The sequence below is a fragment of the Stigmatopora argus genome, chromosome 24 (assembly GCF_051989625.1).
Source record: "Stigmatopora argus isolate UIUO_Sarg chromosome 24, RoL_Sarg_1.0, whole genome shotgun sequence".
In the NCBI taxonomy this organism is placed as follows: domain Eukaryota; kingdom Metazoa; phylum Chordata; class Actinopteri; order Syngnathiformes; family Syngnathidae; genus Stigmatopora; species Stigmatopora argus.
The window spans coordinates 2,616,706-2,629,016 of record NC_135410.1 but is presented as its reverse complement, the minus strand read 5'-3'; the positions used below and the strand labels follow the sequence as shown (position 1 = coordinate 2,629,016).

At 40.2% G+C, this 12,311-nt stretch overlaps 1 protein-coding gene across 5 annotated transcripts in view; it reads left to right on the top strand.

Moving 5' to 3' along the window:
* Positions 1 to 12,311, top strand: part of mylk4b (myosin light chain kinase family, member 4b) — a 67,984-nt gene that overhangs the window by 40,378 nt on the left and 15,295 nt on the right. Inside the window, exon 1 of one of the 5 annotated variants that reach the window (XM_077594601.1) lies at positions 10,815 to 11,458. The exons of the other annotated variants lie outside the window; for them this stretch is intronic. Coding sequence (XP_077450727.1) covers positions 10,940 to 11,458 — 519 coding nt within the window. The 5' untranslated portion in view covers positions 10,815 to 10,939. Of the gene's footprint in view, positions 1 to 10,814; positions 11,459 to 12,311 lie in introns of those variants that run through there. 5 annotated transcript variants of the gene reach the window in all.

Genomic DNA, 12,311 nt, shown 5'->3' with positions numbered 1-12,311 from the left:
GTTAAAAGATAGCAGGCATCTGATTCACACGTACACCCTGAACTTGACACCACCTGTCCCATTCCCGTCTCACAGACAGCGCGTTCTCCTTTTAGGCTCAGTAGAGGGAGGTAGCAAGGAAGCTGGCTTGAGGGTGAATGGGTAGATAGGTGGGTGGGTACCTTTAAGCAGACCCTGTGTACATTTTCAAGTCTGTTGTGAGCAAGACCATTGCAATTTATGCTCAGTTAAAGTCCAGTAACTGTAGTTCCTCATCGAGGCCTGCTTTCTATCCCCATGTCAATCATTTGTCGGCTGCCACTTGAGGCTCAGGCCGGACAATCGAGAGTCTTACAGTCTATGTAGGAGGACAAGGTCAGGAAAATGAAGCATCCTATAATGGAGAACTTCCTAAGGGATCAAGATCTATGGATACTAGGGAGTGTGTGCCTGTTGGCCACTTTCCTATGGCGGCGGCTGTTGAAATTATTTTCCATCAAAAAGAAGGGGAGGATTCTACTGCCAGACACGAAGGTAAAAGAAATGGATGAACTCTGACCTTGTCACCTGCATTAACAGGGACAAAGCTTCCCTGCACACGGCTTTAGATAAGGATGTGCTGTATTAAACATAATGTGTTGTTGCACCAAGATGGCCGAAGACTTACAGTTGGTTTTCAAGTTAGACTGACTGCAGGTCTGCAACAACCAACAGCACAGAGGTGAGAAAATGTATCAGCTGATCTCCCACAAAGATTATATCTTAAAGTAAAAAAAAACAATCAAATTTTCATAAACATTACTGTGCCTGTGATGTGCATTTTAAGACTGTTTTGTGCTGCTTCGATCAATTATACTCGCAACCTTTAAAATAAAACGCTGATGCTGCAACCCTGCTGCTTGCTGGTTTAAAAAATACAACGCAATATAAATAGGTATAATTGTGGAAAAGGTATATATATATATATATATATATGTATATATATATATATATATATATATATATATATATATATATATATATATATATATATATATATATATATATATATATATATATATCAGTGGCGGGCCGTGCATTTCACACCTAGGCCTTCAGTAGTGGTGTGTGAATCAATCCAACCCTCAATAAGTATTTTATTGCTATAAAACCTTTAATGCAGCTACAGCTGCGACAGATATGAAAAAGAATCAATAATAACCTAAAAAAATGAAATATTTTTTAGGAAAATAGACAAATTTTACTCGCCAAAAATTTTTTTTATTTATACACAAAATCCATCCTCCTTTCCTTCCTCAAGAAGATTTCAATTACTCTGTCGTACAGATTACAGGTGCGTTTCAGGTCCATCAAGAAGTTCTTTTGAGTCTGTCCTGTTGTATTTCTGGCATAAGTTTTGATTCTGTTTCGGGCTGAAAATGTCCGTTCGACAGAAGCAGTGGACACGGGGATGGTCAGTGTCAAACCCACTAATGTGTACAGCCGTCCCATGCTGTCACTCAGATTTTTCTGCTGAAGGAAGTCAAGGAGATCAGTGGGAGATTTTCCTGTAAAATCATCCATGGTATACATTACAATCAGTTCTGTTCTTAGCCGAGGCAGATCGAAAAGTGTACCGTGGCTCTGCGTTTAGATGGAGAAGGCTGCATGTGGGAAAGTTTTCTGGTATTCCCGAAACTTCTGCGGGTCGAGGAGGGACAGAAACATCAGTCTTTCGTGGTCTTGAAATCTGGTCCGCGTCTGCCAAATAATATTGTCCAGAATCCTGTCGTGGAGTTGGTGGTAATGCGCACAAGAATCTTGCGCTTGACCTCTTCGCGCGCTTGGAGCACCCGCATTTCGTTCAGTGGCCTCGTAGATTTCCTCATATCGGCTCCTCTCACGCTCAACCGTGTCGCAAAACTCCTTTACTCTCGCAAGACAAAACTGTACATCCAGTTTGTTGTTCTTTAGTATTGAAAAAAAGCATGTCTGAATGCTCAAAAATGCCATTAAATGTGTGAAGCAAAAAACAAAATTCAAAATAATCCAGATGTGCTTTATATCCATCAGGACACCACACAGACTCATTCACCATTACAGAGACAAACAGTACTTTTATTTCCCTTCTGATCTCTTTCTCCATCACTTCAGCAATTGCAGTGATCAGATATTTTTGTGTTTTGCCCGACGTGCCACCAAACACTTTATTAGTGGACAGGTGGTAATGTATATCCGTGTTTCTCTCAGCAATGAGAGAAAGAAGTTCCACATGATTTCCTGTGTTTGGGGATGCAGCGCTTTCATCGTGTACCCGAAATGAAAGTTTACACAGTCTATCAAACTTTTTAAGATTTCCCTATTTTTCTTTACCTTTTCGTTGTGGCGCTCCGTTTCCGTGCGCACTTGCTCGCTGAACTGTAACTCCACTCGGGTTTCCCCAAAAGTTTTGGAGAGCACCGTTGCTTTTAAGTGTCCGGCAGTGATTTGGTGTCTCGTTGCTGCTTTAGTTAAACAAGTCAAATTTGCAAATCCAGTGTTGGTCCAAACACCATGTCGATTGGTGGCAAATAACAAGCACTCCCAGCAATACAATTTGCAGTGTTCCTCGGAGCCCGTGAGCCAGGGGTAGCGCTCGTAGTTAGCGAACTGAAAGTGGCAGACAAACCCTTTTCCCGGTTGTAACAGGCTTGCTAGCTTCGGAGTTGACCACCCTTTCTTAATGATGTCAGTTTTTTTCTGGAAAATTCCGTCTGGAAAATGGCTTTGTCAGCGAATCTGCAACCAAATCCATTTGTTTTCCTCCGTCGGCCATTGTTTTGATCTCTGGCTGATCACTCTGGCTTTGGCCCGCCTACTCTATCACTAGCCAATCATAGTTGGTGAAAGCGATGACGTATCCTGCCGAGAACGACGCCTGCGAGAAGGCAATGACGTATCTCTACGCCTGCTGTAAGGCGTGACCGGACTTTTGGTCGCCGGACGTTTGGTCGCCGGACGTTTGGTCGTCCGGACGTTTGGTCGCCCGGACGTTTGGTCGCCGTACGTTTGGTCGCCCGGGTGAATATAATTTTGAGAGCTAGTTTCAACAGCAGATATTTAGATATTAAACTCTCTCTCTCATGAATATAATTTTGATAGCTGGTTTCAACAGTAAACTCTCTGTCATGTTGTCAAACGTCCGGCGACCAAACGTCCGGCGACCAAACGTCCGGGCGACCAAACGTCCGAGTACCGCTGGAAGGACTTGGTGTCACCAAATCGAATTCTGATTGGTTAAAGCAACAGTCTTACAGACGCTTGTTTAATGCAGCAGAGCCTGCAGAACTGATTGTGAAGGCCTTGAGGCAGATTTCTGACCCTGGCAACAAATAATGGCTGAAATGTGATTGGTTAAATGCTTCAATATAAAAACACATCTGGAAGCAGTGCAACCATGGGGAAAGCAATGAAAGGAAGCTAACAGACAATTTGGAATTATTTAACAAGTATTCATGGACAAAATATAATTAACATCAGTCTGTGGTTCAGATATTTCTTAGGGCAGCAAAGAAGGCCTTGAAGGCCCTGACGGCACACCACTGTTGTCCCAGAACGCATTAAGCTCGTATCTCAAGGTATGACTGTACTGGCATTCTTAGGATTTGATATATAGATTAAACTCATTTGTCAAATGATTCTGTTCTTGCATCTGCGTCCTCTTGGCTGTGCTCTTACCCACTGGTCTTTTAAGCACCTAATTTAAAATACATATTCTAAAATGAGGATGTATTTCCTTTAGTAAATCAGAAACAGTACTTTATTTCATTACAAACTTTGCATGTCACACTGGTACATATCAACATGAATAGACGTGACTGTGATAGACTGGTTTTGTGCGTTAGCATTTAAACATTGCAGTACACTGCTGATTCATCTGTGAATTTAATGGTGGAGAATGTCATGTCTGTAGGTTCACGAGAGAGAGTGTTGCTCTCAAAGTGCTTGTGGGTCACAGTCGCATATAGTAGATTGTTTGGAGAATTCGGGGAATTGCTATTTCTGCGAGTATCATGGCTTTCCACAGCAGTTGAGATGTGCTCACCATCAGATTTTATCTTTTTTTTTAAGCTGGTTGCACAATTGAGGGGTTTTTGCTTTTCCCTTCCTGTGGAAAAAAAACACATTGACATTATTTCAAACCTATAAAATGTGATCTAATGTGACTAAAAAAATCTTAAAGAGAGCGTACTGGCAGTTAGAACTAAACGTGACTGTTGGGTCAGTATTTAGCAGTGGCGGTCCGTGCATTTTCTCGTAGCGCCTTCAACGTATCAAGCCAACCCTCAAAAACTATTGTATGGCTATAAAACCTTGACTGCAGCTACAGCTGCGACACACAAAAAAGAATCAATAAATCAATGCACAAAAATGGGGTAAAATCCACTTCTTAGCAGCATTTAATGATTAAATACAAATACTGGAGCTTTTCAGACATTAAAACCAGGCCAGGGGGGTGATTTTCCCGGGAAAAGACAGTGATGAACGTCAATGGCGTACGGGCAAATATTGCCTGAAAATGGGGTAAAATCCAGCCGAAAACAGCATTAATTTATTAAATACAAATACTGGAGCTTTTTAGACATCAGAACCAGGCCCAGTGTATCATTTCCCCGGGAAAACGACAGCGATGAACGCGACACGTCCATGTACGTCCATATACGTCCATACGCGAAACGGCAAAAATTGGGTAAAATCCACTTCCTAGCAGCATTTATTGATTAAATACAAATACCGGAGCTTTTCAGACATTACAACCGGGCCAGGGAGGGGATTTCCCCAGGAAAAGACAGCGATGGACGTCAATGGCGAAACGGCAAAAATTGCACTAAAATGGGGTAAAATCCACTTCCTAGCAGCATTTAGTGATTAAATACAAACACTGGAGCTTTTCATATATACATATATATATATATATATATATATATAATATTATATATTATATATATATATATATATATATATATATATATATATATATATATATAATATTATATATTATATATATATATATATATATATATATCATATATATATATATAAGTGGCGGGCGGTGCATTTTCTGGTAGCGCCTTCAACCCTCAAAAACTATTTAATGGCTATAAAACCTCTACTGCAGCTACAGCTGCGACACATAAAAATAATCAATAAATTAATGCACAAAAATGGGGTAAAATCCACTTCCTAGCAGCATTTCATGATTAAATACAAATACTGGAGCTTTTCAGACATTAAAACCAGGCCAGGGGGGGATTTTCCCGGGAAAAGACAGTGATGAACGTCAATGGCGTACGGGCAAACATTGCCCGAAAATGGGGTAAAATCCAGCCAAAAACAGCATTTATTGATTAAATACAAATACTGGAGCTTTTTAGACATCAGAACCGGGCCCGGAGTATCATTTCCCCGGTAAAAAGACAGCGATGAACGTCGATACGTCCATACGTGAAATGACAAAAATGCACTAAAATTAGGTAAAATCCACTCCCTAGCATCATTTATTGATTGAATACAAATACTGGAGCTTTTGAGACATTACAACCAGGCCAGGGGGTGATTTTTCACGGGAAAAGACAGCGATGGACGTCAATGGAGAAACGCCAAAAATTGAACTGGGGTAAAATCCACTTCCTAGCAGCATTTTGTGATTAAATACAAACACTGGAGCTTTTCAGATATCAGAACTTGGCCCACAATTGAAATATTATTTAGGAATTTAGCCATATTTTACTCACCAAAAATCCTTTTTACACAATATCCATCCTCCTTTCTTTCTTCCTACTTTCCTATCGCCATCGAAGCTAATGATGAAAGTCGAGCCTGTCCTGTCATATTTCTGGAATAGTCCGTTTTGAAAATAGCATTAAATCAACACAACAATATACTATTTGGTTGTGGAGCTAAGTTAGCGCGCTGAAAGTGCCCCACACACCATTTTCCCGGCTGTAACAGGCTTGCTAGCTTCGGAGTTGACCGCCCTTTCTTAATGATGTCCATTTTTTTCTGGAAAAGTCCGTCTGGAAAATAGCTTTGTGAGCAAACAGAATCCATTTATTTTTTGCTTCTGTCGGCCATAGTGGGTGGAGTTTGCGATCTCGGCTGCCTCGGGTACTGCTTTGGCCCGCCTACTAGCCAATCATAGTTTGTGAAAGCAATGACATGTCCCAGCCAGCAAAATGCTAACGCCTTTGAAAAATCATTGTGGGGTTGCCAACTCGAAATCTGATTGGTTAAAAGCAACAGTCTAGTTTAATGCAGCAGAGCCCGCAAGAACTGATTGTGAAGGCTTTGAGGCAGATCTGATCTGGCAACAAATAATGGCTGAAATGTGATTGGTTAAATGCTTCAATATGAAAACACACATCTGGAAGCAGTGCAACCAGGGGGAAAAGCAATGAAAGGAAGCTAACAGACCATTTGGAATAATAAGTATTGATGGACAAAATTTAATATGATTCAGATATTTCTTAGGCCAGCAGAGAAGGCCTTGAAGGCCCTGATGGCCCGCCACTGATATATAGATGAACCTGGCTGCAATTTATGCACAAGTAGAGTCAGAGTCTGATTATACCCACAAACCTGCCACACACACACACACACACACACACACACACACAATAACTTTGTACAAAACTTAGTAGCATTAAAGAATCTGTTTCATGTCCACCCATTTCCGTGGTGGAAAAAGTTGCATGGTTATCAAAGCCATTGAACTATGGTGATGCAGACTGTCATCAGTCAGTGGCGCCACATAGCTTTACACTGATTAAATAATAGGAAGTGTTGCCAGAATGACGACAAAGTGTGACTTACTTTCCATTACCCATGTCCATCTCACACCTTTGTTCGCGAAAAGAAAAAAAATGAGCCCCCCCCAACTCCACAAATGTAAACATTAAAATACGATTTGTATGGACAACCATACACACTCACACCCATACCTAGGGGCCCTTTAGAGTGTCCAATCAGCCTACCATGCATGTTTTTGGAATGTGGGAGGAAACCGGAGTACCCGGAAGAAACCCACGCGGGCCCGGGGAGAACGTGCAAACTCTACACCTCAGGGTCACAGAGCGACAACTTCTTGATTTCCAACTACTGTTTGTAAATCATTTTCCAGTAGGCAAAAGTGGGCGTTAATTTGAATATCAGTGGTTGTGTTTCAGTTTGGAAGGAACTTCCAAATATGGAGTTCTTCTCCTACGGCTAGTTTGTCTTGTAAATTAACTTGTCTTATCACCCAGGCCTTGAGAATAATGGCAGGATCCTTCAGGCAAGAGTTGAAATGTCTCCTACCTTCCCGAATTATGAGTCCCAAGATAAGACTGGAATGTGTAGGACAAAAGAGCACTTGTGTGAATACATACGTGACTTGAGTGATAGTACAAACAAGATACATGATCAGTGTGAGTAAAGTCAAAAAAGGGATATGGGCTGGTGAGAATATACATTTTGAGTATATAACAAAGTCTATAAGATGCATTTTACCCATTTTTCCTCACCATGCTTAGTGAATATCAAAGGTATAGGCGTCTCTCTCTGACCTAACATAATGTAGATGAAGAATGTCTGCTCCAAGTAAAGAAGCATTTGTAGTATTTCTGCAATATGTGAACCCCTTGTGTCAGCACATGCAGTGTCCTTTTTATTTGTCATGGCAAATAGTAACATGGTACCTACAGCAAGTGTGTTAAATCTAACAGCTGACAACTTGTACTGAACTGGGAACATGGTACGGACCACAGGCCATATATATATATATATATATATATATATATATATATATATATATTTATATATATATATATATATATATATATATATATATATATATATATATGTATGTATATATATATATATATATATATATATATATATATATATATATATATATATATATCAGTGGCGGTCCGTGCATTTTCTGGTAGCGCCTTCAACGTATCAATCCAACCCTCAAAAACTATTTTATGGCTATAAAACCTCGACTGCAGCTACAGCTGCGACACATAGAAAACAATCAATAAATCAATGCACAAAAATGGGGTAAAATCCACTTCCTAGCAGCATTTCATAATTAAATACAAATACTGGAGCTTTTCAGACATTAAAACCACGTCAGGGGGGTGATTTTCCCGGGAAAAGACAGCGATGAACGTCAATGGCGTACGGGCAAACATTGCCCGAAAATGGGGTAAAATCCAGCCGAAAACAGCATTTATTGATTAAATACAAATACTGGAGCTTTTTAGACATCAGAACTGGGCCCGGAGTATCATTTTCCCGGTAAAAAGACAGCGATGAACGGCGATACGTCCATATACGCCCATACGTGAAACGGCAAAAAAATGCACTAAAATGAGGTAAAATCCAGTTCCTAGCAGCATTTATTGATTGAATACAAATACTGGAGCTTTTGAGACATTACAACCAGGCCAGGGGGGTTATTCTTCCCGGGAAAAGACAGCGATGGACGTCAATGGCGAAACGCCAAAAATTAAACTGGGGTAAAATCCACTTCCTAGCAGCATTTTGTGATTAAATACAAACACTGGAGCTTTTCAGATATCAGAACCGGGCCCACAATTGAAATATTATTTAGGAATACAGCCATATTATACTCACCCTAAATCCTTTTTAACTGTACACAATATCCATCCTCCTTTCTTTCTTCCTTCTTTTCTATCGCTATCGAAGCTAATGATGAAAGTCTAGCCTGTCCTGTCATATTTCCGGCATAGTCCGTCTTGAAAATGGCTTTAAATCAACACAACAATATATTTGCTTGTGCAGCTAAGTTAGCGCACTGAAAGTGGCGCACACACCATTTTCCCGGCTGTAACAGGCTTGCTAGCTTTGGAGTTGACCGCCCTTTCTTAATGATGTCCATTTTTTTCTGAAAAAGTCTGTCTGGAAAATAGCTTTGTGAGCAAATCTGCAACCAAATCCATTTGTTTTTGCCTCTGTCGGCCATTGTGGGTGGAATTTGCAATCTCTGGCTGCCTCACTATGGCTTTTGCCCACCTACTAGCCAATCATAGTTGGTGAAAGCAATGACGTATCCCAGCCAGCAAAATGCCAATGGCTGCGAAAAAGTATTGTGGGGTTGCCAACTCAAAATCTGATTGGTTAAAAGCAACAGTCTTGTTTAATGCAGCAGAGCCCGCAGAACTGATTGTGAAGGCTTTGAGGCAGATTTCTGATCCGAAGTCGAGCCTGTCCTGTCGTCGTATTTTTGGCATACGTTTTATTCAATTTAGTGCTGAAAATGTTCGTTCCCGGTTGTGACAGGCTTGCTTGCTTTGGAGTTGTCTGACCTTTCTTAATGATGTCCAGCTTTTTTTTCTTGAAAAGTCCGTCTTGAAAATGGCTTTGACAGTAAATCTGCAAACAAATCCATTTCTTCTCCTCCTTCAGCCATTGCGGGTTGACAAAACTGCTATTAAATCAACACAACAATATATTTACTCGTGCATCTCGCTCCAGATACAGTTTGGTAGCTCTGGCTAGTCCACTCTATCACTAGCCACTTCGCCTGCGAGAAGGCCTTGGTGTCACCAAATCGAATTCTGATTGGTTAAAGCAACAGTCTTATGGACGCTTGTTTAATGCAGCAGAGCCTGCAGAACTGATTGTGAAGCCCTTGAGGCAGATTTCTGACCCTGGCAACAAATAATGGCTGAAATGTGATTGGTTAAATGCTTCAATATTAAAACAGTGCAACCAGGGGGAAAAGCAATGAAAGGAAGCTAACAGACAATTTGGAATTATTTAATAAGTATTCATGGACATAAAATAATTAACATCAGTCTGTGATTCAGATATTTCTTAGGCCAGCAGAGAAGGCCCTGAAGGGCCTGACGGCACACCACTAATATATATATATATATATATATATATATATATATATATATATATATATATATATATACATACACATCGATGCACATGTATACATACGGTTGGTCTTAACATTCAGCCATTTCTTTTGTTAAAGAGCCTGACAGACAGCATAGACAGACAGACAACAAGATATCTACTGCACTATTAGATTATCAAATTTTATAACAGGCAAAATGAATAGCTAAAGTTTGTAACTTTCTTTCATGTCGTCCAACTTTTTATGTTAACATTCTTCATTGAAACAGAAAACAGTGATTCAAAATTTGTGGCAATAATCAGTCACATATAACTTGTTGAGAATGTCTATGCTAGATAGGAAGCATTTAGTTTACGAATTATTTCTATTTCTGTCATTTGTTTCTGTTCACAAGATTTGATCATGGAGTAAATAGATTTCCACACTGCGATTACGTTTTTGGTTGGTTGCAAATGTATTTATTTGTTTTACTACAGCCCAAGTTGTGTGTCAATTCTGCATGCCAGACTTTCTAACACCTAGCAAAAGACTAAGGCACAGGTGTCAAAATGATTCCAGAAAGGGTCAAGTGGATGCCATGTTTTCCAACCCACCAAGCCGACACCTTTTCACCAATCTGTTCTGTAACTCAGGTGAGCAGACCTCATTGGCCTAACTGTCTGCGCTGTTTCAGTAGGGAGGAAAACCTACACCCTCTTGGCCCTTTGTGGAATTGGTTTGAGGCATCTCAAATGTCTGATAGCTATCCACTCCAGCAACTCCCCATCAGAGCCTATCAGCCCCGACTGCGCACTCAAACCCTGGGCTATTATCAGTGACCACCCACTCGTTCATAGGGGACTGACTCGGAGACTAGCCATTTGCTGTTTTTCAAAAGTAGCTCAGACCTGTAGAGTTTAGGGAGAGCTCATTTTTCATCTTCCACTTTATGCTAAAATTTGTTCATGAATTTTTCATCTTTTATTTTATTTTTTTATGATTATATTTTCCTTGAATGACTGACAGGACTTTGTTATTGAATGAATTTTGTTTTCATGCTGATAAGAGGTAAACTGTAAACTAATCATGAACTCCAGCTTGGTCAATTCTTTAGCCAAAATGTATGATCACAGGCCTCTTCACAGTCCAAAATCTGATGGAAGAAAGACATCCCTCAATGGATTAGACGCGTGCCAAGTTACTTCTTCTTATGACGCTTCTCTACACTGTATCAAAAGCCACATGGACTCCTTATTTTTTCAGATGGAGTGTTTGCTCAACATGCAACGCACAGTTCTGACCCAATTGGATAGTTTGTCCCATAATGTGAGAAAGATGGATCAAGATTGTTCGTTTTTTAGAAAGAAAGTTTGCACTGATATTGACTCTGGAGATAAAAATGGCCCAGAAGTTGCATCTAGGGAGTTCTGGGGGGTGGTGGAGAGGGTCTGTGAGGTGATGGAGACTCAGGGCCGCAAGTTGGAAGCAGTGGAAAAACTGGTGGAGGGCACCCAGCAGGCTATGAGCTTCATTGTTGAGGTGTTGAAAAGCTCCAGGTTTAAGAAGGTGCATTTTAAAAAGCATGGGAGTAAATCCAAACGCAAGGTGAGTTTTGATCCTTTTCACATAATCTCTGACTATTGTGCATTGACCGTTGAATTGGTCATTCCAGAATTGGAGAACACCAGTTAGGCATGTAGACATGATCAAGGCTGTGTGCTGCTGTTCCAGTTGAGCAACAGAATGGGGAAGAAATATTAATTAAACTATTTTAAATCTGGCACTTCTGTTAGTGCCAGATGGACTGGTCTGAGTATTTTAGAAACTGCTGATATACCTGAATTATCACTCACAAACATCTCTAGGGTTTACAGAGAATGGTGCAAAAAGAAAAGAAAAAAAGCTGCGAACAACAGTTCTGTGGGTAAAATTTTCCTTTTGATACCAGGGGTCAGAAGATAATGGTCAGACTGGTCTGACTTGATATAAGTGTAACCTGATATGGTCTTCTGCTGCTGTAGTCAATTTCCTTAAGATTTGACACGCTGTGGATTAAGAGATGCTCTTCTGCACACCTCGGTTGTAATAAGAGATTATTTGAGTTATTGTTGCCTTTCCAATGGCTTAAAATAAAGTGGCCAATATTGTTTTCAAAGTTTACCATGTGTTCTGAACAGCATGCACTTGAAAGACTATTTTTAGTTTGCATAGTCCCTGACCCTTATTCTCACATAGTTTGCAATGTTAAGTAGTTTCCCCACTTGTCTTGCAGGTGTAAATGATTAAACTCAGGCTTGTTAGCTGAGGAGGCACTTTACTGAATTTAATAGATTGGACTTCACATCTCATAGTCCTTTTCTGCAATAGTGCTAAAATTACAAGACAAACTTGTGGTAAAAGTTAGAAAACCCCAGGAACTGATGCATCTTCTTCCTGTTGGTGGGTTCTAATCCCGAAC